This window comes from Marmota monax, unplaced genomic scaffold (genome assembly GCF_021218885.2).
Source record: "Marmota monax isolate L192 unplaced genomic scaffold, Marmota_monax_Labrador192_F-V1.1 WCK01_AAM20220418_F8-fsc00002, whole genome shotgun sequence".
In the NCBI taxonomy this organism is placed as follows: domain Eukaryota; kingdom Metazoa; phylum Chordata; class Mammalia; order Rodentia; family Sciuridae; genus Marmota; species Marmota monax.
In genome coordinates, this window is record NW_026693571.1 from 21,897,336 (window position 1) to 21,922,148 (window position 24,813).

Genomic DNA, 24,813 nt, shown 5'->3' on the forward strand with positions numbered 1-24,813 from the left:
TACATGGAAACCTAGCTAATCATAATTAACATGTGTTTCACTAAAAAATCAAACATTTTAAAACTTGTAGTACAATATTTTTAACCTATTTCTGTGAAAAAACTAAAAGATTCATTTTAAAGTAAGCCAGTTAAATTTATTATGTATTTTTTTGAATTGAGACTTAAGTAGAATGTTTTTAAAAGAGATATCTTAGTTCATTATCATTGAAATTGATCACAAGTCAGCCACCAAAATTAGAAAGAAAGTGAGCCAATTCTAAATAATGCAATCATGGCAAAAATTAGAAACTTAGCTAAATATTATTTTTTTAAATAAATAGGAATGTATCCCAGTAGCTTAGCAGGCTGAGGCAGGAGGATCACTAGTTCAAAGCCAGCCTCAGCAAAAGCGACTTGCTAAGCAACTCAGTGAGAACATGTGTCTGAAATGCAATACTCTACCCGACAAAAAAAGGATACATCATCAAATAATGGAATCATCAAATAATAGCCTTTTAAAGAAGGCATTGGCAGAAGATTTCAGCTAAATCATGCAGTCTGAATTAAAAAAAAGGAAAAATTAAAAGTATATAAAATATAGATGGAGGTGAACTGATTATTTGGATGGATGGATGGATGGATGGATGGATGGATGAATGGACAGATGGAGTGACAGAGCAAGAATGAGAGATGAATAAATGAATGAATGGATTTCTTCCCTACTATACCAATCTTTTTTTCCAACTTGCACGTAAGTTTGCTTTCATTGTTCACATGTTACCATGAATGAGAGAAATTTGGATCCAAAAAGAGAACCCTAATTCTCCACACAACATCCAGAAGCTCCCCCCAGTAGAAAAAAGGGTGGCACTATAGCATGCATTTACGCAGTTCCTGGTGACAACTTTGGTTTCTATGTGCCCCAGTGGGCCTTCTTTGGCTCCTCAGTGAGAAAACAGTCATATGACATTCAAAACTATTCACAGAACTCAGACTGTGTACAGTACATCAGATAAACTTTCTGGTGCTTGAAATTAACGTAATACTTCTCAGTGGGGTATTTTCCTCCATTTTGTGTTTTGTTATGTTATACTCAAACTCTGCCCCCTTGGCCCTTTGAGTAGCTGCTTCTCCCTCTGACCTGATGCTGGTTTTCTTATGGCAGTGGATGGCAGATGGACCTCATGGAGCAAGTGGTCTACTTGTGGGACTGAATGTACCCACTGGCGCAGGAGGGAGTGCACAGCACCAGCCCCTAAGAATGGAGGCAAGGACTGCGACGGCCTGGTCTTGCAATCGAAGAACTGCACCGATGGGCTTTGCATGCAGAGTAAGTGGATTTGAGCAAAGTACAGACGCTAAGGGGCCTGGGATTAAACCATTTGGATATCTTTGAAGGAAATATTAGAAATTAAGAACTCTTGGAACAACAATAAAAAATGCAATAAGGTAGCAATATCCTAGTTCTCTCTTAAAATTGGAAAAAGCTAATCTCCTAGGAACCAGAATGAATAATAACTATGTCTAGTGAACAAATGACACGCAGCATTGCTTTCCATGAGCAAGGAGTGAGTTAGTCATTTCCGTGCAGGGGCTGTCATTCTTTCCACACCAAGGAACCATTACTCAGTTTTATTAGCATGCACAAAAGGGCACCCTAAACTCCTCATAGAATCAAGACATGACTTCCAAAAAGTGAGCAATTTATTCATAACCCATGCACCAAACCAATGTCTATGAAGTGTAAAATATATAAGGATTGTGAACGTTTCTGCAGGTAGATTTACCAATTCATAATATCTGTTTAGTAAGGATATCTCACAATTTCTTAAAGTATTGAGGTTGTGTGAGAAATTATAATGTGGGTATGATTTAATATATTTAAAATACATAATGTTAATAAAATAAATTTTAAAAATGAATGCATAAGAGTGGCACAGTGGGTAATATTAACTTCATAACCTCCATTTTCATGTCTTTGTTTCTTAGATGTTTTTTGTATTTAGATTTTCTTAATGACATGGTAATTTGATTTCCATACTTATATACTCTTACCCCTTTACTGAGAGCCCTTAGCTGTTCACAGTTTATCATCTTTTTTGTGACCATGAATGAAGGTGCTAAGAATTGTACTGAAATTGCACCTGTTCAGATGATTGGATCAAAGTGTTGCATTTGGATCTGAACTAATGGTGGCCAAATGTTGACATTTCTTATAATGCATTACAGATTGCTTGCAGAATTCAAGCAATCAAATGTATTTGTGTAGAGCAATTTGTATTTATTATTTAGGAAAAGTATTTTGTTTTCGCCACACATATGAAATTCTGTTTACCTTTCAGAATCTATACACTCAAGGAACTTTAAAAGGAAATCTCACTTAAAATGCAAATAAATAATTATGCTGCTCACACAGTAAAAATTCAATCGGCCTCTATTTTTATGTTCCCCACACATTGCATTCTTTGAGAACAGGCTGCTAAGTGCAGCATATAGCCTCTGATTATGATTGGGGCCTGCTACTGTGCTTCTCACTAAGTTTGTATCAGAAATGCTAGAATGAGAAGAATACAGCTGTTTTACCAACCATTTATCCAGAGATACAGGGTTCCTCCCCTATGCTGGAGTTTAAATTGAGAAATAAAATAACAACATAATATGCACAAGTTATTTTGTTTAACAATTTTATGATGTGGGATTCCTCCTTTACTATAGAACAAACTGTTTTATGTAGTTGAAAAGTAGCAATATTTAGAGTTTTTCTGTTTCCCTCTTACACATTTTTTTTCTTTCTCAATTTAATATTTCAACCTTGAATGCTTTAATATCTATTGTTTCTACTATCCACATTTAATAATCCTCACAACAACCTATTTAACAAGGATTGCAATGCTACAAGTTGGAACATTGGATCATTTCTTAGTTATACAAAATGAGTCTTTCTAAATTATGAAAAAGAACAAAAGTAGAAAAAATTATCATTTAATATTTTACTTTTGGAGAATTAGTGTCTTAATGTATTAATAAATAGTTCATCAGCAATACTGCAGTAAATCTCAAAATAAAGCTAGCCTAGTTACCATTGAACCAGGTATAAAATATAATCTCTGAATCTACTCAAGTATATATGCATATAATTCTGATGTAAATGTAGATATACTGTTGGATAATTTATAGTTCATGGTGGATGTGAGTGGGACTAAGTTGGTCAAACACAAATATGAAATAATCAAACTAAGGCTTTCATGGCATGGAACTCTTTAACATCTAGATCATTCCTTATTCACAAAGAATTTTTTCTTGTGACTGGATATTTGCCAATAATTATTGTCTGGAGTTTGTGTGTAAATAGGGAAAATACATGAGACTACAAGAGGGGTTTGGGGTTTGTTTGTTTGTTTTGTTTAATTTTTATCAAGTCTTTTGTTAGACTGAAACATTTTGATGTTTGGATTAAAATCATTCAGTTAAAAAGCTGTTTCCTTGGGCAGCTCTGATTTGCTATCGTAGCACACCTACTAAGTCAATAAACCCTTTCATCTACCCTCTTATATCTACTGTTATCCAACAGAGAATTGTAGTCTATTCTACTATTGATTTCCTCAGTGATAAAAACCACAGAGATATTGCTGTGCTGTGTAATTACAGTATTTTACAGTGAAAGCTATAGTTTCTGTTTACCAATAAGCTTGGTGTTTCTGGCCAAAGTCTTTCAAAGAAATAATATTACTTGGGACCTTTACTTTGGAAAACAAAAGACTTTCTTAACAATGAAACTACATGGTTTACAAGAGGGATGAGGTTTATAGTAGGAAAAAGAACAAAAGTAGAAAAAACAGGCAGAAAATTTTCATTACCAATTAGAAATTATCATTTAATATTTTACTTTTGGAGAATTAGTGTCTTAATGTATTGCAGCAATACTGCAATAGAGCTCAAAATAAAACTAGCCTAGTTACCATTGAGCCAGGTATAAAATATAATCTCTGAATCTACTCAATATAGATATGTAAAATTCTGATATAAATGTAGGTATACTGTTGGATAAGAGTAATCATAGTTTATAGTGGATGTGAGTGGGACTAAGTTACCTCGATATGGGTGGTAGTGTGTAGCAATTTTTTAAAAAAGCTAAATTGGTAATACAATGTGAAATATAGAGAAAATGTGATTGTCAATGTTTATTATTTTATTCAAAACAACAAATTCAGACACACTTCTTCCTTAACCACTTACCTTAATACAAATAACTTTGGTTCAAAATAGTGGAAATATTGGATAAAACACATACATAGAAAGGGAGGGAGGGAAATCCTCAAGTTCCAGAAATGCAGTTGCTATTCAAAGGGAGAGGTAAGTGTGGGCCAGCAGGATAGCCAACAGGAGCAGTAGACATGGGAGTAGGTAGGTCTCAGGGCCAGGAGTTAGGGGTTTAGTTTGGGCAGAGAGGCAGAAGCCCTGGCCTTGTGAAAGCAAAGATCTGAGACTTGAAAACAAGAACCTTGAATAAAACTGAATTCATAAATAGCTGCCTCACCATGAGAAATGACTAGGATATTTTCACCCACCAGCCCAAGAAAACCACAGGAAAATTCATGGTAGGTCAGAGGAAAACAAAGTCTTCACTTAAATAAAACCTATAGTAAAACCACATTAGTACACCCAGCTCTGGCATGCTCTGGTGTGGATATAGTACAGGCAGCAAAAACAAAAGATGTGTAATTAATGTGTTGAGTAAAACTTCTGGGGCACTAGCAGAACAGCAAGCCACTCATCTGGGTCCCTTGTACAATTGAAGTGCATTGGTCTGACAAAAATAGCTCACCCCTGAAAATAAACTTATAATACTAAGTTTCAAATCATCCAAGAAAACAGTTCACTGTAAAGGAGAGTCTGAAATATACAGTTAGCATTTTAAGAACATACTCATAGCAATCTGATCAAGACCCTATACAAAGTAAAAATGAAAAGACAGACTATGTTTTAAATGTAATATAAATACAGTGATAGAAGAGAATATTGTTAAAAGAACAGACACATTTGAGGGAAAATCAAATGAAAGTCTAGAAATTAAGCATGATGACAAATTTAAAATGTAATGACAGACTAAAAATCAGACATAGCTATAGATAAAGCTGAAGGGAAAATTAGTTAACTGGAATGTAGCTCTCAGGAAATTTCCTACAATACAGGGAAGAAAAACAAAAAAAAAAATGATTATGTAAAAGAACTGTTAAGACCCATTGGAGGACAGAGTAAGAAGTTGATGGGGCTGTAGCTCAGTGGTAGAGCTCCTGCCTCGCACATTTGAGTTACTGGCTTTGATCCTCAGCACCACATACAAATAAATAAATAAAGATATTGTGTCCATTTTCAACTAAAAAAATATATTTTTAAAAAGTTGCACATTTATTACACAAGAAAACAACCCTTAAAAGATTTTCAGACAATTGTATAAGAGAGTACCCACTACCCTCATTGAATAAACTGCCAAAAATAAGAACTGGCTCTTTAAAATGCTTGCAACTATGCACACACGCATGGAAAGGTCTCAACTGAGAATTGTCCAGTTTTCACATACTATTCAGGAAAACAATAGTAATGTTATTTGCACTAAATTTTAATGACTCAAATGTTCCAGTTAAAATGTTAAGACAAATGTAAAAGTTGAATGTATAAGTTCAAAATAAAAATTTTAAGGGCTGAAAAGGAGCAAAAATAAAGAAAGAAAGAAGAAAACACATAGTGAATGCCAACAGTAAATAAGATGCTAAAAATAAATCTACATATTTTGGGGACCAGAGTATAGATGAATTAAACTCACCTATAAAAGAAATTAAAAATTATAGAGAAAAAATCCAATTTTATACTGATTGTGTGTGGTATACTTAAATCATAATTATGAAGAAAGGTTAAAGTTAGGAAATAGAACCTAACAGTATTTATCTTTAAATTTTCAGTTAATGGCCTTGACCATCTAATTGGACTTTCTTTGTTCAATTCTATTTTACGTTGTGACTAAATAACATACATAAGATATTGTTCTTGCTCATTGTTCTAATTCATAGGATTATTTTTCTTAGAAGTTATAGTTTTTAGAATGTTTAATTTTCAACTGAATAATCAAAAATTATCAAAATTGTTTGCTAGCCTATTGATGTCATGTAAGACATCTTGAAGCCCATGTATTTCCTCAAATAACAATAATTGAAATTTTTCATCAACATTCTTGAAAATAAATTATAGTATTATTCAGTATTTTAAGTACATAATAATGGAAATGTTGACATGTGTAGTTAGATGGAAACTCCTATACTTCACTAATAGGAATACAACTTTTTGTAATTATTTGTGGAAGCAATTATTCACAATGTAAATCAAGAGCTTTAAAATTGGTAAATGGTACCCTTTGACCCAGTAATCCTACTTGAATGACTACACTTTAAAACAATTAATATAATTGCTAAATACCTAAAAACATACATTTCAAATATTTCTATAGTATTTGTTTTCTATTATTATAAAAATTTAAACCCAAAGTCCAATGTTAAGGTAATGGTTAAGTAATACATGGTACTCCTATAAAATAGAACATTTACACTGCCACTGAAATATTCATATTTCACATAGAAAAGCAGAATATGGATGTATACATATTTTTGTCATAACTGCATAGAAGTATGCTTTTTGGAAAAAGATCAATAAAATTTATGCATTTTCTGGGCTTATGAGAGTGCATGTAATGTTTTCTACATAAAAATGCTATATTCTAAACATTATTTATATGTAGTATTTGATTATGTTTATAATTGTAAATAACATTTTTGAAAAGAAATGTGGACAATAGGCTAGAGAACAGTAAGCTCTTAGAAGCATGGTTCTCTGGATTCGAGGCTGAACAATATCACTGACTTATTCTGAGAATTTGGTCACATTGGCTTAAATTAGATTACCAAGAATAGTGTTTCACAAAATACCTGCAGAAAGCCCTCATTGTATAAAACCCTAGGTGGCAAGAGCTACTTATAGCCAGTAAATAAGTATTTTAAAGACATGGGGGTTTGGAATTGAATTATAGTTTTGCATTATTTCCCAGTTGCCTGTCATATACATATTACTCTGTCCTTGCAACTCTCTTATTCTTAGACTGTTGGATAAATCAAATTCCATGCATGATTCTGTGTAATTTCACTTATGAAACAAGATCACAATCTTTACGCAATTTCAGAAGTTCCACTAAATTTTTCAACCTTTCATATATATCACTCTGTATTTTACATAGTTTTTATACACAAACACACACACACACACACACACACGCTCTATAGTCTTTTGGCCTAAAAAGGTAGTTTCACTTTAGTACCTTTATTATGAACTTCCATAAATTGGTAGAATTTAACTAAAGGCTATTATTAAAAGATAATTAGAAACCTTTAGAATCATTATGCCCCAGAAAGAAGTTGAACATTTTTGGTTTATAGGCACGTTGATAATTTTTTTAAATAAACAAAAAAATTTAAAAACCAAAGTCTTTTGGAACATCAAATGTCAAGGACTGCATTGAACTAGAAAGAGCAATGACTGAGGTGTTTTACATTATTGAAAATAACAACACATGTCTAATCACTCTGGTATGAAAAAGGAAACTTAATATTAACAGCAAATTTCACTGTTTTTATTTCATAGTAAATAAATAGTACTACAGAATAGTGCATCTCATTCAGAAGGCCATATTGGAGAGCCCAATAAACTATCTATCCTTTAAAATATTTGGATTTCTTTATTATCATCCCTAAAATGATAATAAAATAGCACTCCCCCCCCCATTTGCAGTTTTTTTTTTTTTTAAGTAGGATTACATGAAATAGTTCTAATGAGACAGAGAAAGGGAGGTAAAGATGGAGAGGGAGGGAGAGAAAATTAATGAATGCATGAATGAATGAATGAATGAATGAATAGGACATAGAGATAAGGAAAGTAAGAAAACCCTTAATAAACCTTCAAAAATGCTAAGCCAACAAATACATTTACCTTTTATGTTCAAATAAAATCATATTACAGAGATCTGATAACTTTTAACTTTGATAATCTTTATAATGAGTTTATTATAAGACCTATTTTCTCATGGTTGGATATAATAGCTTAACCCATGCTTACCTTTTCCTTTTGAAAATAGCAATCTAAAGACTGTATATGTGGGTTGGTCCAGAAATGGGGATTTATCTATATTTATGAATGCATTCAATTAGATTATTACATTCCTGCAACTATTCATAAGGATTTTAGCTTTTAATCCTATTTTAGGTTTGAAGTTTCACATGGGCATATGTAAGAGTTCAAATCTGATTTTAGAATTACTCCCTTCTTGCTGAAGAGAGCTTATGCCACAGAAGACAAATTAAAAATTGCAATTTACAAACAAGAACTGCCTAGAATGGTGTCTGCATCAGTGAACTTCCTGACTTTGGGAAATTAAAATGTTATGCATTCTGCAAATTTAGCACTTTCTACTCATTAAAACATTTACATGTCACACAGCTCTTCCATTAATTCTCACCAGAGGAAGTAGCAGAACTCTCCATGTGTAAATTTCAGTGTGGACACGCTGCATACGAGGGCCCCCAGAATCTCAGGTGCATTTAACGTGGGGAAATAATTAACCTTACAAACCGTCATGTCCTGACTTCAGAATGATGTGTTTATAACCACCCAGGGTAATATTTGAGAAGGTGCTAGTCAGTTCCCAGTGAAATTCTTGTCAGCCCAGCAGTTTGATAGGAAAGCATAATTGTGAGGGTTAGACAGTGAGTGCTTTTATCTGTAGTTTGGAAGAAGCTGATGTCATCGCCGTGTTTGTATAGTTCTTGATACGCATAGTGTCCCAGATGGCAAATAAATATTCTGTACATGGACTGCCTGCCCCACACAGTGCTTGACAGTCTCCGGTATAATCAGTGTGGTTTGCTTTTTTCCTTTCTGCTAAAACATTTCCCTGCTTTTGAAAGCAGGGATGTGGTTAGAAACTTCAGCCCATAGAAACCTGATGAACACCTATAGAACCCCAAACAGGTTAGTGTGAAGAGACAAAAGCAAGGTCTTCAGAGCTCTGAGGGGACCCAGAAAGGTCACTGTGCAAGCAACAGAGCAAAGCAGGAGGGCACATGGGGGCAGGACAAGGGTGTTAGCTACATTTTCCTTTTGGCCTATAAGTCTAGTAGATAGGATGATGTATTCTGGGATTCAGCCACTTTACTTTAGGCTTTTCCATTATTTTACTTTTTCTATCAGATACTTTTCCTGTTATGGAGGGATAGGGATACCATTACTTTTAGATTTAATAATGCATTGTTCTTTTTAAAAATTGTTGATGGGGGGCTGTTGTAGAGTGCTTGCCTAGCATGTGTAAGGCGCTGGGTTAAATTCTCAGCACCATATATAAATAAATATAAGTCCATCGATAACGAATAGAAATATTAAAATATTAAAAAAATAAAATAAAAACGTTGATGGGGATGGAGTCTACTACATGAAAACACTTGAAGAGCTGAAGTATGAGGATGATTTTACTGAACTGATGGGTTTCAGACATTTATGTTGTACATACTATGAGTCACGAGATAAGACGTTTACATCTTGGGATGTTAATTCTATATTATTCCTTTTCAGAAGGGTATGGTTAGTTACCATCAGGAATAGGGCTATGGCCAACTGACCTCTGAAGGCCAGGAAAGCAGATTAACAATGGCAAAGTTAGGCTACTGACAACAGTGATAAGCAAATGTTCTTTTCAGTGTGCATTGTCTTGTCCTAGAATTTATGTATTCATTTATTTGTAGTTCCTTAAGTCCCATCAATACATAAACCCTCAGAAGAGTGGTAAATTATAATAAACAACCCTGGGTGTCTTTGACAGACCTGACCTTTGACATCATTAGTGCAACCCTGATGGGTTTGCAAGATAAGAACTGACCTGAAAGGAAAAAAGAGAATCTGGATGTGTTTATTTTGAATGGCCCTTGAGGTTTTAGTAAGAACATTTGCATCATAAGAAATGTAATTGGGGTGAGAAAAATTCCACATTGTGGCTTAGTGTAAAATTACCAGTAAAAAGTAAGACCAAGCAGGCAGGTCAAGGAGAAGGTGGAATCCATTGGGAATGAAAAGCCTTCTAATGATAGGATCATAAAGTCTTATGAGGTTGTCTAGTGAAGTAGGTAAATAGGGCTAAAACTAACTCAATATTTGGTCATTTTAAAACATAATTTTTTATCTAAAATAGTTAATGTACTTATAAAATACAGTTACATCAGATGCATAGCCTGCATATTCATCCCTGTATAAAATATGAATCAGAGCATATTTAAAATTTTTAACCCTCCCTACATCTTAAAATTATATGCATTAAGGATGTAGACCAGCTTTATATTGAACCATAACAAGTAAACCTTGAAGGCAAGATAGAACACCTTATAAAACTTCACCTCTCTCCATTTTGACTAGGGGATTGGTACTTAATATAAAGACAGATAACTTCATATAGACTCTCCTTTCAGGTATTCCATAAGTGGTTCTCAAATTTTGGATGGCATAAAAATTACTGTATCTTACATTTTGTTCTCAAAGGAATTTCAGATTCAACTTTAATTCTATTCACTTTGCACCTTAAGGTACTGATGTCAGGCCCTGCCAAGTGGCTTCTTCAATCTTCTATATTAGGCATGGCCATCCTGAGACAAAATCAACTTCAAGTTCAACTTAATTAACACCTAAAGAAAGAAAAAAATAACTTTATAGACAGGGCTATTGATAAACCCCTATTAATAGTTCTCTTTTGCAAAGAAGAAACTCAGGCATAGAATTGAAGCAAGCTACCCAATGCCCACAAGCAAGTGCCACAGCCAACATGTAACCCCAAATCTGTATCATGTTTAAGGCTATTCTCAAGCAGGCTCTGGGATGCTGGACACAAATGGCTGCCAGATTTTATTGCTTTAAAATGAGAATTCCTCTGATGTATAGTCTTTCCAGTTATTAATATTTATTCCTTTTCTCCTGATGATATCATTCTTGAAAGAAATGATGTTTCTCCTTTAAATATTTTTTAATGTAGGATTTTTTGACAAATTTAACAAGATTATTATATATCCACAGCAACATAGTTCCAGCAAGCTTCTCCAATTACCTTGGGCCAAAGTTTGATGCACCTGTTTACTTGCCCCACTCTTGAGACAAAAGACACTACTAAGATATTGTCTCATTTGAGGAAGAAAACCTCTCTATTTCACCTTTCTAAATTTCAAGAATAGAGATGTTTCAAATGGAGAGATATTTTTCAGTCTAAATCATTAACATTAGCTCATTTAAACATGGAATTCCAAATGAAGCCAGGAAAATATCAAGCCATTTTCTATAATCTCCTTATCCTTCCTGATTTAAATCTACTAATTAACGTTTACATAATCCAGTACTTACATAGTCCAGGGCTAAAGCCTGAGGGCTGAGATTTGACCCTTGCTCTGCTGCTTCACCAGCTTTAAATATTAGACAAGTCCCTTTACCATTCTGTGCTTGAAAGTGTTAAAACAGGAAGTTCTAGTCTATGATCTGTGATGATTCCAAGATGATAGAGGCATACACTTGTCCTTGAATTTAAACCTGGCTGGTGATGCTTAAAAGTTGTGACATTTTTTACATTGGCATATTTGCTGGATAATTTTTCTATAAACATTTTACTCATGGCATAGAAACAGTCTGTATTACCTTTTTTAAAAAATTTAATCATGAAACCATGATCATTTTTGGTTATCAACTACTATATATACCACCTAAAAAGAAAACCCTTTTAAAGACTAGAAAAATAAAAGTACTTGCTGTTTAATGGGAAAAGAGAGATTTACACTTAGTTTCTGGCATTTTTTCCTGAAAATTCCCTAATATAAGTCCACTGAATAGGCTACTCCTGGCATATTACTAAACAATTACTAGATATTATCCATGTGCATAAAGATAATGTGTTGTTACTGCAATATAAATCCAGGACAAGTTTTCTTTCCTTTAAAAAAATAATTGGACATGGGCTTTGATCTTTTAAAATAGTTAGACACTAGCTGAAAAATATGGACAATGCTGCTCCTAGTTTAATAGATGAATGTCCTAGGACAAATTAGAAAAAGTCCTTCCTCAAGTTACCTTAACACCACCAGCCAAAAAATGGCCAAGTGTGGATGAAGGGTGCCATCCCAGTGTAGGAACTTGCAAAACTTGCAGGTGGTCAGTGCTACTGATGAGATAGCGGAAACCAATTTCAGTTGGTTGAATTTTAAAACTTTGTACAACTTTGAAAATATCACTTCTCACCTTTGGGATTCAGTCTCCTCTTCTGAAAAAGATTGGACAAGATAATCTCTTGAAATGATGTTGTGAGCAATTTTAAGCTGGCTTTAAAGCAAAAGGATTGTTGCACTAACTGTCCAGGATGCCTGCTCTCATTTTCCAACTGTTTGTGTCCTCACTCACTTTTTAATATTTCTCTCCACAAACAAACTTCCAGCCCCTAGTCCTCCAGATAAGGAAAATCTTCCCAAATTTTCCAGGGGAGCACAGCCCTGGATTGGCCTGCAGTGTCCTTTCCCTAGCTGTGGGCCTATGTTTTTTCTATCAGTCCAAGAGAGGTGACAATGTTATCATCCATGGAGGTGCATTTTGTCACCAAAAGTTTTTCCATAGCAAGACTCCCATCACAGGACATATCTTTGGCCCTCCTCACTAAATACCAAAAATAACCCCCTAGACCTTGTTATTAATACAATCAAAAAAAAAAAAAAAACAGTGCCCCTGACCCTTCCCAGACATCTCCTAGAAAAGTGGTATCTCCTGATTGAGAGATACTCTGTTAGAACCAACTTTCACTCTGACTCTGGAAATTTGCTCTTGAACCATGTCACTATACCTTTGTCAGAAGTGACAAAGACCAGGTATAAACCCCTTTGAGCAGAGAGGGTTAAAGAGTACATAGGACTTAAAATTATATTGTTCCTTGTCTCTGCAACAACCAGGGAAACTGAAATTCAAAAACTTCCTAAGTTTCCTCATTAAATAATAGGCTATATATATATATCAACTCTACAAATAAAATCTCTTAAGAATTCTTAGTGTAGCTTAGCAGTATGCATCATAATGATATAGATATAATTGCTTGTCATTTGTTGATTGCCTGCAATATATCAACACCTTCCAAATCTCATTTATCCTTTCCACAACAATGGAAGCAAGTATTCATAGCCCTTTACACAGATTAGACAACTGATGCTTGGAGAAGGGAATTGGTTTGAGCAAGTTCTCACAGTTAAAGAACTTGTAGAGCTAGGATTCAAACTGAAGTTCACGAGACTGAAAAAACTCAAAGTTCACATGTGTTCCACTGCTTTGGCCTACAGCCTTGGTGCTTTTTCAGTCTGCCTTACTTTCAAGTAGCAAAAAAGTTAACTGAAATCCCTAACTTAGGAACCTGCCTGTCAGAGAGACACTAACAATTATTTTGTGCTGTGTTCTCCCAGAGATGTTATTTTTCATTATTGCTAGGACTACTCTCAGCAGGGTTACCTCATTAGCTGAAGAAAATGTCCCCTGTTGTTCAGAGACATGCGGATCAGATGGACAAGCATAAAAACAAACTCTGGAAAGTGATTCTGTGTTCCCTTGGTTTAGGGGATGGAACAGTAATCCCTTTCTTCTCTGATTTCTTGTCTCCTAAGTGATGTTTTACTTCTGTAGTTGCAGAAGTTTTTTGAAAGGGATGGAAAATTTTTTATAGGGTTGTCTTCCAAAACCCTTTATCAGTGTTTCCATAACAGAGTAAATTGGGGTGTTGAGCTTTTGCTGAGCACACTTCATACTGTTCTGTTTTTAATTTCCCCATGTTGGAAAATAATGGTTTGGCTAGATTGGTCCTAATTGTTTATGAGGAATAACTGGTTGTGGATGAGATGTTTTAAATATATATGTATGTATATATATATATATATATATATATATATATATATACACATATATATATATGTGTGTATATATATACATATATATATGTATATATTTTATTTTAGAACAACCTGAAACATAAATACTTCATCAAATATATTGATACACCTATTGATGTACATCTCCCAAGCCACACATTATAGAATTGTTCATAAAAGTCTATCACTTGCCTCCTTTTGCAATTCATTTTCTGTAGAGACACCAAAGTGATTATTTTCAAAATTAAATTCAATCACAGGATTTGCATTTCATTGGAATGCAACTGAAACTCTTCCTCCTGAGCCACCAGGCCTACATGATCTGCTACCCACCTCTTGGACCCTACCCCTCCTTTTCCCACCTTACTCCCTACCCTCTAACCACTCTGTTTCTTTGTGAGGACTTTTACACTTGCTGTCACTCTCCTGCAACCTTATTGCCTCCTGATGTTTATCCTGCTGGTTCCTCATCATCACTTAAATTTCACTTACAGCTCAAATTTCATCTGAATAAGAAAAAAAATTTTCCCTCTTCTCTAAGTTGGCCATCCCTTTATTTCCAATCATAGAACATTCTTGTGCTTTATTTTTAAAAGGACTTTTTCAATACTCAAAATTATTTTACTTCTGTATTTTCTATTAAACTAGAACATAAGCTCCATGAATGCAAGAAAGTATCTCTGGTGCCTAGAATAGAAACCAGAATACAGAAGGGTTCAAGAGCATTTGTTGAATGAATGAGTTACTTCTAAGTCTGTTGTGCCTGGAATTAAATATGTCTCATAAAATACCATAAGGCGCAAGTACATTTATTGAGTGATCCAAATCTAAATAAATATGAAAAAGTAGAAGTTAAAATCAAAATTATAAAGTTCTTTTATATTATTATTTGATCTGCCTGTTAAGAACAGTAATTCTGTTGGGGAAATAAGGATATAAGCAATGGAAAACTCAGAACTGCTTGGTGGGGTAAAATTTCAGGCCATGTCATTAATCTCTGGACATAGACTTCTCCTCTTGTAAGAGTTACTCTTCTGCTTACTCAAATATGCCCCTGTGGGTCCTTACCAAAATTTTCCAGGTGAGCATCAGAACATTTCTAAATATCCTAGTTTATGCTCCTGCCCTTGCCCGCTCACCTGTAAAAAGTGAGTCTTTTGACTACCTTCTACATAGCAGCATCATTTCCAAACCCCTGACATTGTTATCTGGTCTCCCCCATTTGCAGTGAACTTGTTTTGGCATAAGTCTTTGGGTTCCTAAAATAAAGCCTCTATCTGTCCCAGATGTCCTTTTATTGAGTTCATAGAATACAAATGGAAAAAGGTTATTACCAGGCAAAGATGTTTAAAAATGAAAATCAAACCTAATACATGGACTCAGACAACTAGAATAAGGAATATAATATTTATAAAACTGAGTAGGAGGTTGCAATCATTGCTCTAAAATAAAGCATTAAAAATTAATTCATAGCAAACCTATCTGTGCTACAGCAAGCCTTCCTTTCATTAAAGTAGCGCTGCATGTGTCTCCAGAATGAGTTCCCAAATAGGTAAATAGCTCCTAGGAACTGAGTGCTCTGCAAACTGCAGAGGGGCTACCTGAAGCATGATTTAGAGTTGCTTTTAGTATTAAAGCTTTACAGACCTTTCATTTTGAACCAATTAATTGTGATTCTTGCAGTTTCCCTATATTTTTTGCCCTTGAGTATTACTAGGAATATTTAATTTGCATGCTTCCTGTTCATCTTCATTTGATTAATCCAAATGGTGCTATGTTATTTGATTAATTCATATGCTGCAGAATATTGAATCTTGGGGAACTGTAGGTGCCAGTTATAAATTATACTTAAAAGTTTTCCACAGATTTTTCATTTCAAGAACTTCATGTTGTACATTTTTTCCTCTTTTCTTCCACTTCACATTATTACCATTTTTAAGTATTATGTTGTTATAATTATTGGTTTCCTACTTCATAATCCATTACAAAGAAAACCTTACAGTGCTATTTCTGTATTTTCAGCTGATATGAGGTTATTTTCCCCCAATATACAACATTCTTTTGAAGTCCTAAAATAAATAACCTTATAACCTTTAGGCCCTATTGATTTTCAAATGATTTCAAATAAAAAACATTCAGTTTCCATTGCACTGACAAACTGCTCAATCCCTGGGCAATCCCTATTGGATTCCCATTAAATGAAAGAGACAGGAAACAACAGAAAATACAAAAAGTGGATTTGAGGTAGTGGGGAGAGGTGATCACAACTCAGCTCAGTAAATGGATACTTAACCTTTGACCAATGACGACAGGTCTCCTTTAGTTCTATTAGACCAAGAGTGAGCTGTTATGATTAAATAAAACAGGAAAAAAAAAACTGTTTAGAGCCTTACTGAGTATGTCCTGGGAATTAAAACATATGGCAGGGATAAGGAAAAAAGATTTTCCTTATGCTAATGACCCTTGATGTCTGAAATAAATTAGATCCATTAGAGTTTATGCTCAATAAAAGAAAGATTTTAAGCACTCCAAAGTTAGTGACTCGAGACCAGTTTTTGCTCTGAAATTCAATCTGCCTCCTTATTAATTCTTAGTGAGGCTCCAGAGCAGACAGGGGATGCAAAAGTCATAATTCTGTACTGAACCAGAATTTTAAAGGACCACAGGTTTCTTTTCCTTTTCTTTTAATTAAACCATTTTTCATGCTTCCCATTTTGTTTCCTTCATTAATTTGATTTTGTTCCCATTTTTGTTTCATTTTTTTTTCTTTTCAAGGTTTCATTTATCCTATTTCAACTGAACAGAGAACCCAGAATGAATATGGATTTTCTTGTAAGTTTGATGTTTGGATTTTATGTTGCTGAGTAATCATTTAACATTATTGCCCCCAGTTCAGATTTGCCTTTCTTTGGATCACAGATGTGCACACAGGAAATAGGAGCCTAATATATTCTAACATGAAAAACAAATTAGATTTTTGATGCAGAAGAGAAGAAAGGGTCATTTCAAGTCTCTGCCTGATTTAAAAATCTGTCAGTCTACCATTCAAAGCTTGAGTCTGGTAACTGAGAAAACATATCATGTACCATGCTGATATAAATAAAGGGCAGAGTTCAAATATTAAAAGGGAAAAGGTTGAGAAAATGCAGACCTATTGTGCTAGAAATCATGAATGTTGAGTAAGTAATTATGGCCTGGTAAAGTAAAACATTAAGGATTTCAATATAATATTCTAACTGGACTTCAGAATCTTCCTGCAAAGCCTTAGATAAAACCCAGCAGCAAAGAGGTGTCAGCACTCTGAGAGCAGTGCTCATATAATCAGGAGTATTTAGGATGTCATTGGTTGTCTGGAAAAAAAAATATGTCAATGCTGATTGATTGACAGGACAATAAATATTCTGCAAATTTTAGAATGGACAGTATTTTTAAGAAGAAAGCATAATCTTCCATAGTACATTTAAATATGAAATGCTAAAAGAGATGAAGCAATTTCCACTAGCAAATTCACTTATATTCCCAACATACAAAAAATACCATGACCAGAGAGTGTGGGGTTATCACATGATCCACTGGCAAATGAAGGGATGAGTTATGTCCCCCATATAAACCATGTGGCTGTGAGCCTTAGGAAAGAGCAGTGGCTTCTCAAATTTTAGGAGGTCACAGAACCTACGAATTGGAAAATTCTTTCTCCCAAAAATATGTGTGTATAAAACTGACCATAAAATTTGAGTTTGCCTTGACCACCTGAAGTATCAATTGAAACACCTCTTTTGTAGAGAGCAGAGCAGCAACTTTAATTAGCTTTGCTGAGCATTTCTCGTGAGTCACAGAAAATCGAAACCAGAGACTTAACAATGTCAAAGTAGTTCAACAAATGTTTAATTTTGGCTTAAATTATCAGTTTTTATCATCTTTTCCAGTAAGATCAAACAACGTGTCTCATGCCACCAAGGAACATACAACACTTATAGGAGTTCTGTTCTTGCTTCTTCCAAACATAGGTCCCCTGGGACAGCACCTTGTATTGGTCAGATGTTTACCCTGGGGTAGTATGGCCTTTATGATCACTGAGCCAGAGGTATATCTGACTTAGTACATTATAGAGCTATATTTTATTCCTGTAATGTCAAGCTCAAATGTAAATCTCTGACAGGCCCCACGAGAAGCTCAAGGTTCTCAGAGATAATACTGTATCTGTATCAAAAGCCTGGACTTTGCAAAAGTCACCAGAATTGACCTCTGGCCCCCAAGTCTGGGCCTTCTAAAAGCACACCTTTCTTATTCAATATATTTTTTTCCTAATACTTGCTTTTCTTAGTTACACTATTCCCATCCACCGCTCCATTGATTTAGGGAAAGTAAGAAGAGTACTATGGAAAGTAATTTTATGACTTGGAATGATTCTTAGAAAAATATTCTGGTTCGATAAACATACAGATTCCAAACACACCAGGTGTTTATGTTTCTTAAAGAACTATCAATGAATTCAAAAATCCTTCCATTTTTTTTTATCTGAAAGAATAATAAACTCTTCCCCCCATGGAATGGGCTGGTTTTAGTTCTAGTTTATATGCCTAGTAATAAATGGTCTGTTATCCTGCCCAATTATAAGATAGATTAGTGGGTGGATTGATGCAGAGAGAGAAAGAAAAAGAAATCAGAGATAATTTTCCACTGAAAGGCCACAGTCATTTTATATAGCTTTTGAAATTAACCTATAAAAAAGGCAATAAATGTCTGAAAAAATTATAACAATACATATGTGTACTGTGAGAAAGTTCTCTAAGCAGTTAGTCCAGCATTGCATCTTTCCCTCTAGCTGCTCCTGATTCGGATGATGTTGCTCTCTATGTTGGGATTGTGATCGCAGTGATTGTTTGCCTGGCCATCTCTGTTGTCGTGGCCCTCTTTGTGTATCGGAAGAACCATCGTGACTTTGAGTCTGATATTATTGACTCTTCAGCCCTAAACGGGGGCTTTCAGCCTGTGAACATCAAGGCCGCCAGACAAGGTTGGTGGACATTGCACTTCACGCCCTGTTACTCATGCATGTATGAAGTTTCTTTAGGTGGTTTCAAGATCCTGATGTTTCAGTCTTCTAGTTCAGTTGGAATGTAAGCTCATTGAGGACAATGACACTATTGATTTTATTCATTACTGGATTGATGTCATTCCACAAAACAAATTAAGAGTTGTCCATGTCAGGTGCGGTGGCACATGCCTATAATCTCAACTGCTCAGGAGGCAGAGGCAGGAGGATCTCAAGTTCAAAGCCAGCCTCAGCAAAAGCAAGGCACTAAGCAACTCAGTGAGACCCTGTCTCTAAATAAAATACAAAATAGGGCTGGGGATATGGATCAGTAGTTGAGTGCCCCTTAGTTCAATCCAAAGTACCAAAAAAAAAAAAGTTGACAATGTTCACAAATCATTTTCCAGCCCCCTGGCACATTGCTCTGTCACACTTTTTAACCTCTGTTTGGCAAAAAGAACATTGATTCGTGGACTGACTTCCTAGTCTCTTTCTTTACCTTCTTTGACAAGATACCTTGTATTACTACAGTCGTTTTCAAATGAACCCAAATCTAATATAGAAAAGGGACACTGTTACCTGATGGGAACCTCATGGGGCATACTTTTCAACCCAGTCTGTTGCAACAGCCAGATCCTTTGGGTAAAGTGAATAGACCTCAAAGGAAAATATAGAATGAGCCAGTAACAAAATGGATGCTAGTTAACCACTTGCCCTGCTTTCTGCAGAGCCTGAGAGTCTGTCCATCTCTAACATTAGCTGAGCTGCTTTGCTTTTGGCTCAGAAAGTGTGAGGGGGTGTCTGACTTATGTAGGCTGGCCTGAATGGAGAATGCCAATGGAATTCTCTTTTCTCTGACTCAGATCTTCTGGCGGTGCCCCCAGACCTCACTTCTGCTGCAGCCATGTACAGGGGACCTGTCTACGCCCTACACGACGTCTCAGACAAAATCCCAATGACCAATTCTCCAATTCTGGATCCACTGCCCAACCTGAAAATCAAAGTGTACAACACCTCCGGTGCTGTCACTCCCCAAGATGACCTCTCTGAGTTTACAGCCAAGCTGTCCCCACAGATGACCCAGTCCTTGCTGGAGAATGAGGCCCTCAACCTGAAGAATCAGAGTCTCGCCAGGCAGACCGACCCATCCTGTACAGCGTTTGGCACCTTCAACTCCCTTGGGGGCCACCTTATTGTTCCCAATTCAGGTAATGCCTAAAGGTTGCAAATATGCAACTTGAAAACATTTTTGTCCCCAAATCTCTGTTTTCTTATTAAACTGAAAAGTTAACTGTGTATCTAACCCAAATCTCCTTTCAGCATAAATCAAATATTACCTCAGACCAAATCAGCAAAACCATTTATCTTCCCTCAAACAAGTCTGAAACACTTCCTCTAGAAATATTTGACTCCCAACTTTCTGCTGAGATACAATTTAGAACTGTCATTGACCTTCTTTTTAATAGAGCTTCGGGAGGCAGCAGTAAACCAGGAGCCCTCACAATTGTCACTGTATTATAAAAAGACAAATTAATTAGAAAAAAATGTCAGTTGATTCAATTCCAGCTAACTAAAGGAAGAGATGATTCAGAACACTAATTTTTTGATGATCAGAGACATCATAATAGACATCAGAGTCTTTCTTTATTAACTGAACTCTTCATCCCACAATCTTCAACCACAAAGTATTTATAAGGTCCTAAGTCTGACCTTGGATATATCCATCTATAATATCAACCTAGAGAAAAAGCCTCAGAAGGATTTCCATGGTGACCTTAAGTTAGTGACCCATAATGTTGGATTAGAGATTGGTACTCATGAATCAGTAATAGTAATGGGTTTGGAACCATAGGCCAGAAGAGGGCTAATGACTTCCTCTTTGAATCTATCTTCGCTCTTTGGAAAAAAATGTGAATATTTTTAAATACAGGAATAGAAAGCAACTTCATTGACCTAATGTGTTAATGTCACATGAAAAATGCAATTAATATTCAGACCTATGGAGGATCTCTAGACCTGCATATGAAATTGTCTTTTTTTTTTTTTGTACTGGGGATTGAACTCAGGAGCGCTCAAACACGGAACCACATCCCCAACCCTATTTTGAATTTTATTTGGAGACAAAGATTCACTGAGTTGCTTAGCACCTTGCTTTTGCTGAGGCTGGCTTTGAACTAGTGATCCTCCTGACTCAGCCTCCTGAGCAGCTGGGATTACAGGCATGCGCCACCATACCTGGCTTGTCTCTGATTCTTATTCTCCCATTGCAATGCCTTTCATAGCATACTTTTAAAGAAGTATTTTAATATAGTTGAAATATTTAATAGAATGTCATTTTGCCTTTATAGATTTTACATAGCTGAGATGTTTTATTTTAAATGCTTTTTTTTTGCCTTTTTCTCAATTTCATTATATTTGTATGCTCTTTGCTACTTATTCATATATGAATTATATAAAGGCTTCTTAAGTGGAAGGGTGGGAGCCAGTATGTTTTAAGTACTTAATATATATGAGACAATGATCAAAAACATCATTTCATTTAATAGAGTAACATAGTCATTCATATTTGTCAGGCCTTATTGTTTCTAATTTACATCTATAATTTTTTTTCATCCCCATAACAAAGACAAAGGTACATTTTTATGATTTTCATTGGGGAAAAAAAATGCTGAGTCTTAATGGATTTGTGTGTTCTTCCTGCTCTCCCTCCATGCCCCCCACAACCATTCTCTATATATCAGCCTGACATTGCCCTTCCTGTCCCACCAGGGCTCCCTTATCACTCTACTTTGCAAGAGGGCCCTGACTCAGCATCTTCCATGAGCTATGCAAAGGCCTTTGTATCCCTACTTTCCCTTGACTCTCTGTTCTTTACTCTTAAGCTATTGTAATGCAGTGGGGCAAGTTTTCTTGTTGCATCATGTTCATTTGACATATACCATTTCCTTGTTAACTATATGTTACTCAAGGACAAGAACACTACCTTTTCCTACTTGGCATTCACAATGGTGCCAAACACTGTTCTCACAAAGATACTCCATACATCGTTATTGAGCTGAATTAAAGTGCATTTCATGGGAATGAAATGATGGAGCCAAACATCCTCACAATGCTGACCCCCAATCCTGGTCCCAAGTCACTTTAAGATGATGATCAGTAGTGCCCTTCAGCAGTTCCTACAGGCTGGGCCCCAGACCTTCATCATGGGCATCACCTGGCAACTCATCTGATCTATAGAATCTCCCATCCCCGCCTCAACATTTTCAATCAGAAACTCTGTAGTAAGGTCCCCTAATCTGTGGTCTAACAAACCCTCCAGGTGATCCTGATGCAAACTCAATGGCAAAGGATTGCTGTGTGCACAGTTAGCTTAGAGCACAGTTCAGTCCAATAGTGCTCCCACAGGGCACCAATTAGCAGCTAAGTAGAAGTGCTTTGACTGGCTCTAACTAAACTCACAGTTCACCTTTTTGAGGTATGTGTAACAAAAGTACCTCAACAATTCTGATTCCATTGTAGAATACATGATGCTAACCAGATATTTCAGAAATAAATCTTTTTTGATATGGTTGAGGTTGTCTTTGAATCTTGTGGAGATTTTTTTTTAATTAGAAACAATGGATCATTACTGCTGTTTGAAAGTTTATAGCAGTTTTTGGTTTTCCTCTTGTTTTACAAGGAAAACAACAGTGGAACCATCTGTCTCTTCCTTAAATAAAACCAGAGTTTAAAAAATCATTCCTCTAAGTAATTCCATAACAGTTCAGAGGGAACTGTGGTAACTACAGAGGCCAATAAGGAAGGAAAGCAGGGCAGCTATGAGTATTTACATGTCTTTGGAGAAAAAGCAGCAGTCTTAGTGCTGCGTGATCACAGAATTTCCTCATTACTTTTTGCTTGCTGCAAAGGCATTTCTTTCTAGAAGTTTCCTTTTGATTCACAGGTCTCATACAACTGCTTTTTTCTTTTGCTGCTCAGGAGTAAGCTTGCTGATTCCCGCTGGGGCCATTCCCCAAGGGAGAGTCTACGAAATGTATGTGACTGTACACAGGAAAGAAAATATGAGGTAAATATGCTTTTTTTTTTCCCCTGATGCACTTGACTTTACCAGTCTAACTTGGAGGAGAATTGTACAAGAGAAACAATAAACCCAACATATTTTTGTCTTAAATGACATACAGTTTTCTCTAGACCCATAAAAGATCAAATTATACTTCTTTTTACCTTTGAAGCTTCTGACACTTTTGCAGATCTTGAGGATGGGTGGAATGCCTAAGATCTTTGTTCCAAGTAGACATGTGGCCATATTAACAGGGGAAAAGTGGTCAAAATGTGATCCCTGGAATGTCCAGAGAGATGTGTGAGTTCACACAGAGACATTGACTTTGTGTGGCCCTATTCAGAAATCTAGCCTGTTCCCATTACAGGGTTAAAGGTCCCAAAGGATTGGACACCCATAACCCCTGACCTGCCGCTCCTACCTCAGTTTAGCACAGACATTTACCCACAGAATTTTTTGTGATTCTCTTCCAATGTGTCTTCAGCCCCCTTCTTACGTTTAGTACTTTTAAATTTCAAACTCAGGCCTTTCAAAGTGGGTCAAGGGTTGGTTAAAACTAGATGGAATCAAAAGGTTGTGTTTCGAATGGGTCCTAATCACAAAGATGAAATGATTTTAAGTAAAATTAACACAAGGGGTTTAGAAGTTCTAAAATCAATTTTCAGTTTGAAGTTTAACAAATCATTAGGAGTCTTTCTCAATCTGTTCCCACATAAAGTGTGTGTTAAATAGTCCTTCAGAGGCCTCTAAGGAACACAGAAGCCTTAATATAAAAGACGCTGTTAAAAAGGAAGACCCTCATCATGTAATGACCATTGTTCTTCCTGAGGGGAATAGTGTGGGCTCCTCAGTCCTGAGCTCAGAGTACAAAGAGTGAGTGACAAATTGAGAAATAGGTTATCATTATCACGCATTATGCCTTTTCTCTAACCTGCTCTCATCCTCAGAAAAACATCCATTTTTAGTCTTCAGTAGCTGAAAGAGCTCCTTTATTATGCACTCAGGTGGACAGATAGGTATTTATAATCGGTATGACCCAGAACATTTTTTTCCTCAGGTGGTATACTTTCACCTATGCAAACAATAGCCAGAGTAAGAGGAGAATAAAATTCTTTGAGCATTATTCGTGCCTTAAATTTGAGCAACCGAAAGTCACTTAAAGGCCTGTATTTACCTACATCAAATATTTATTCTTTTCATTCCCAATGCAAAGCTACATTCACAGACCTCAGAACTCCTTCTTTTGCAGCAGGAGAAAAAAAAATTAGCAAACTCCAAGATCCTTTTATTTTATTCATTTTTTTTCCTCTTGTTCAGGGATAAAGTTAGCATTAAATATGTCCATCCATCAAGGCTTTTGCCCACGTGGACATTTGTTTAAGTAGAAATGAGTATTGGCTTGTGCTTTTGGAGAAACCATGAGGGGCTGATGGCCTCTACGTTCATCTGATTACCATTATCTGCAGCTGAAGATCAGACCTTAAGGGGCTATTGCGGGCACCAGCTAAAGCTGAAAATGTGTAACTCGTCTGGTTTTTCTTCCCAAAGTTTAGTTGGCATTCTAACCAGGATAATTGTTCATTTGAAATGAAGGAAAAAGAAATCATAAAATTGATAAAGCAAGACACTCTGCTTTTAGGTTCCATTTCTTTTAACTATAAAGAAAAGAAAACAATAAATCACTCCTTGCTGTGCCTACCACCTAAGGTTAGGTGCACAGGG

The 24,813-nt window shown here is 35.7% G+C and overlaps 1 protein-coding gene across 2 annotated transcripts in view; it reads left to right on the forward strand.

The window, feature by feature from the left end:
• Unc5c (unc-5 netrin receptor C) overlaps positions 1-24,813 on the forward strand; it is a 370,561-nt gene that overhangs the window by 299,857 nt on the left and 45,891 nt on the right. Inside the window, exons 7-11 of one of the 2 annotated variants that reach the window (XM_046458973.2) lie at positions 1,147-1,311; positions 16,772-16,828; positions 18,822-19,013; positions 19,895-20,239; positions 23,010-23,097. In XM_046458973.2, the coding sequence (XP_046314929.1) occupies positions 1,147-1,311; positions 16,772-16,828; positions 18,822-19,013; positions 19,895-20,239; positions 23,010-23,097 (847 nt within the window). The remainder of the gene's footprint in view (positions 1-1,146; positions 1,312-16,771; positions 16,829-18,821; positions 19,014-19,894; positions 20,240-23,009; positions 23,098-24,813) is intronic. The other variant, XM_046458974.2, reaches the window with a different exon arrangement.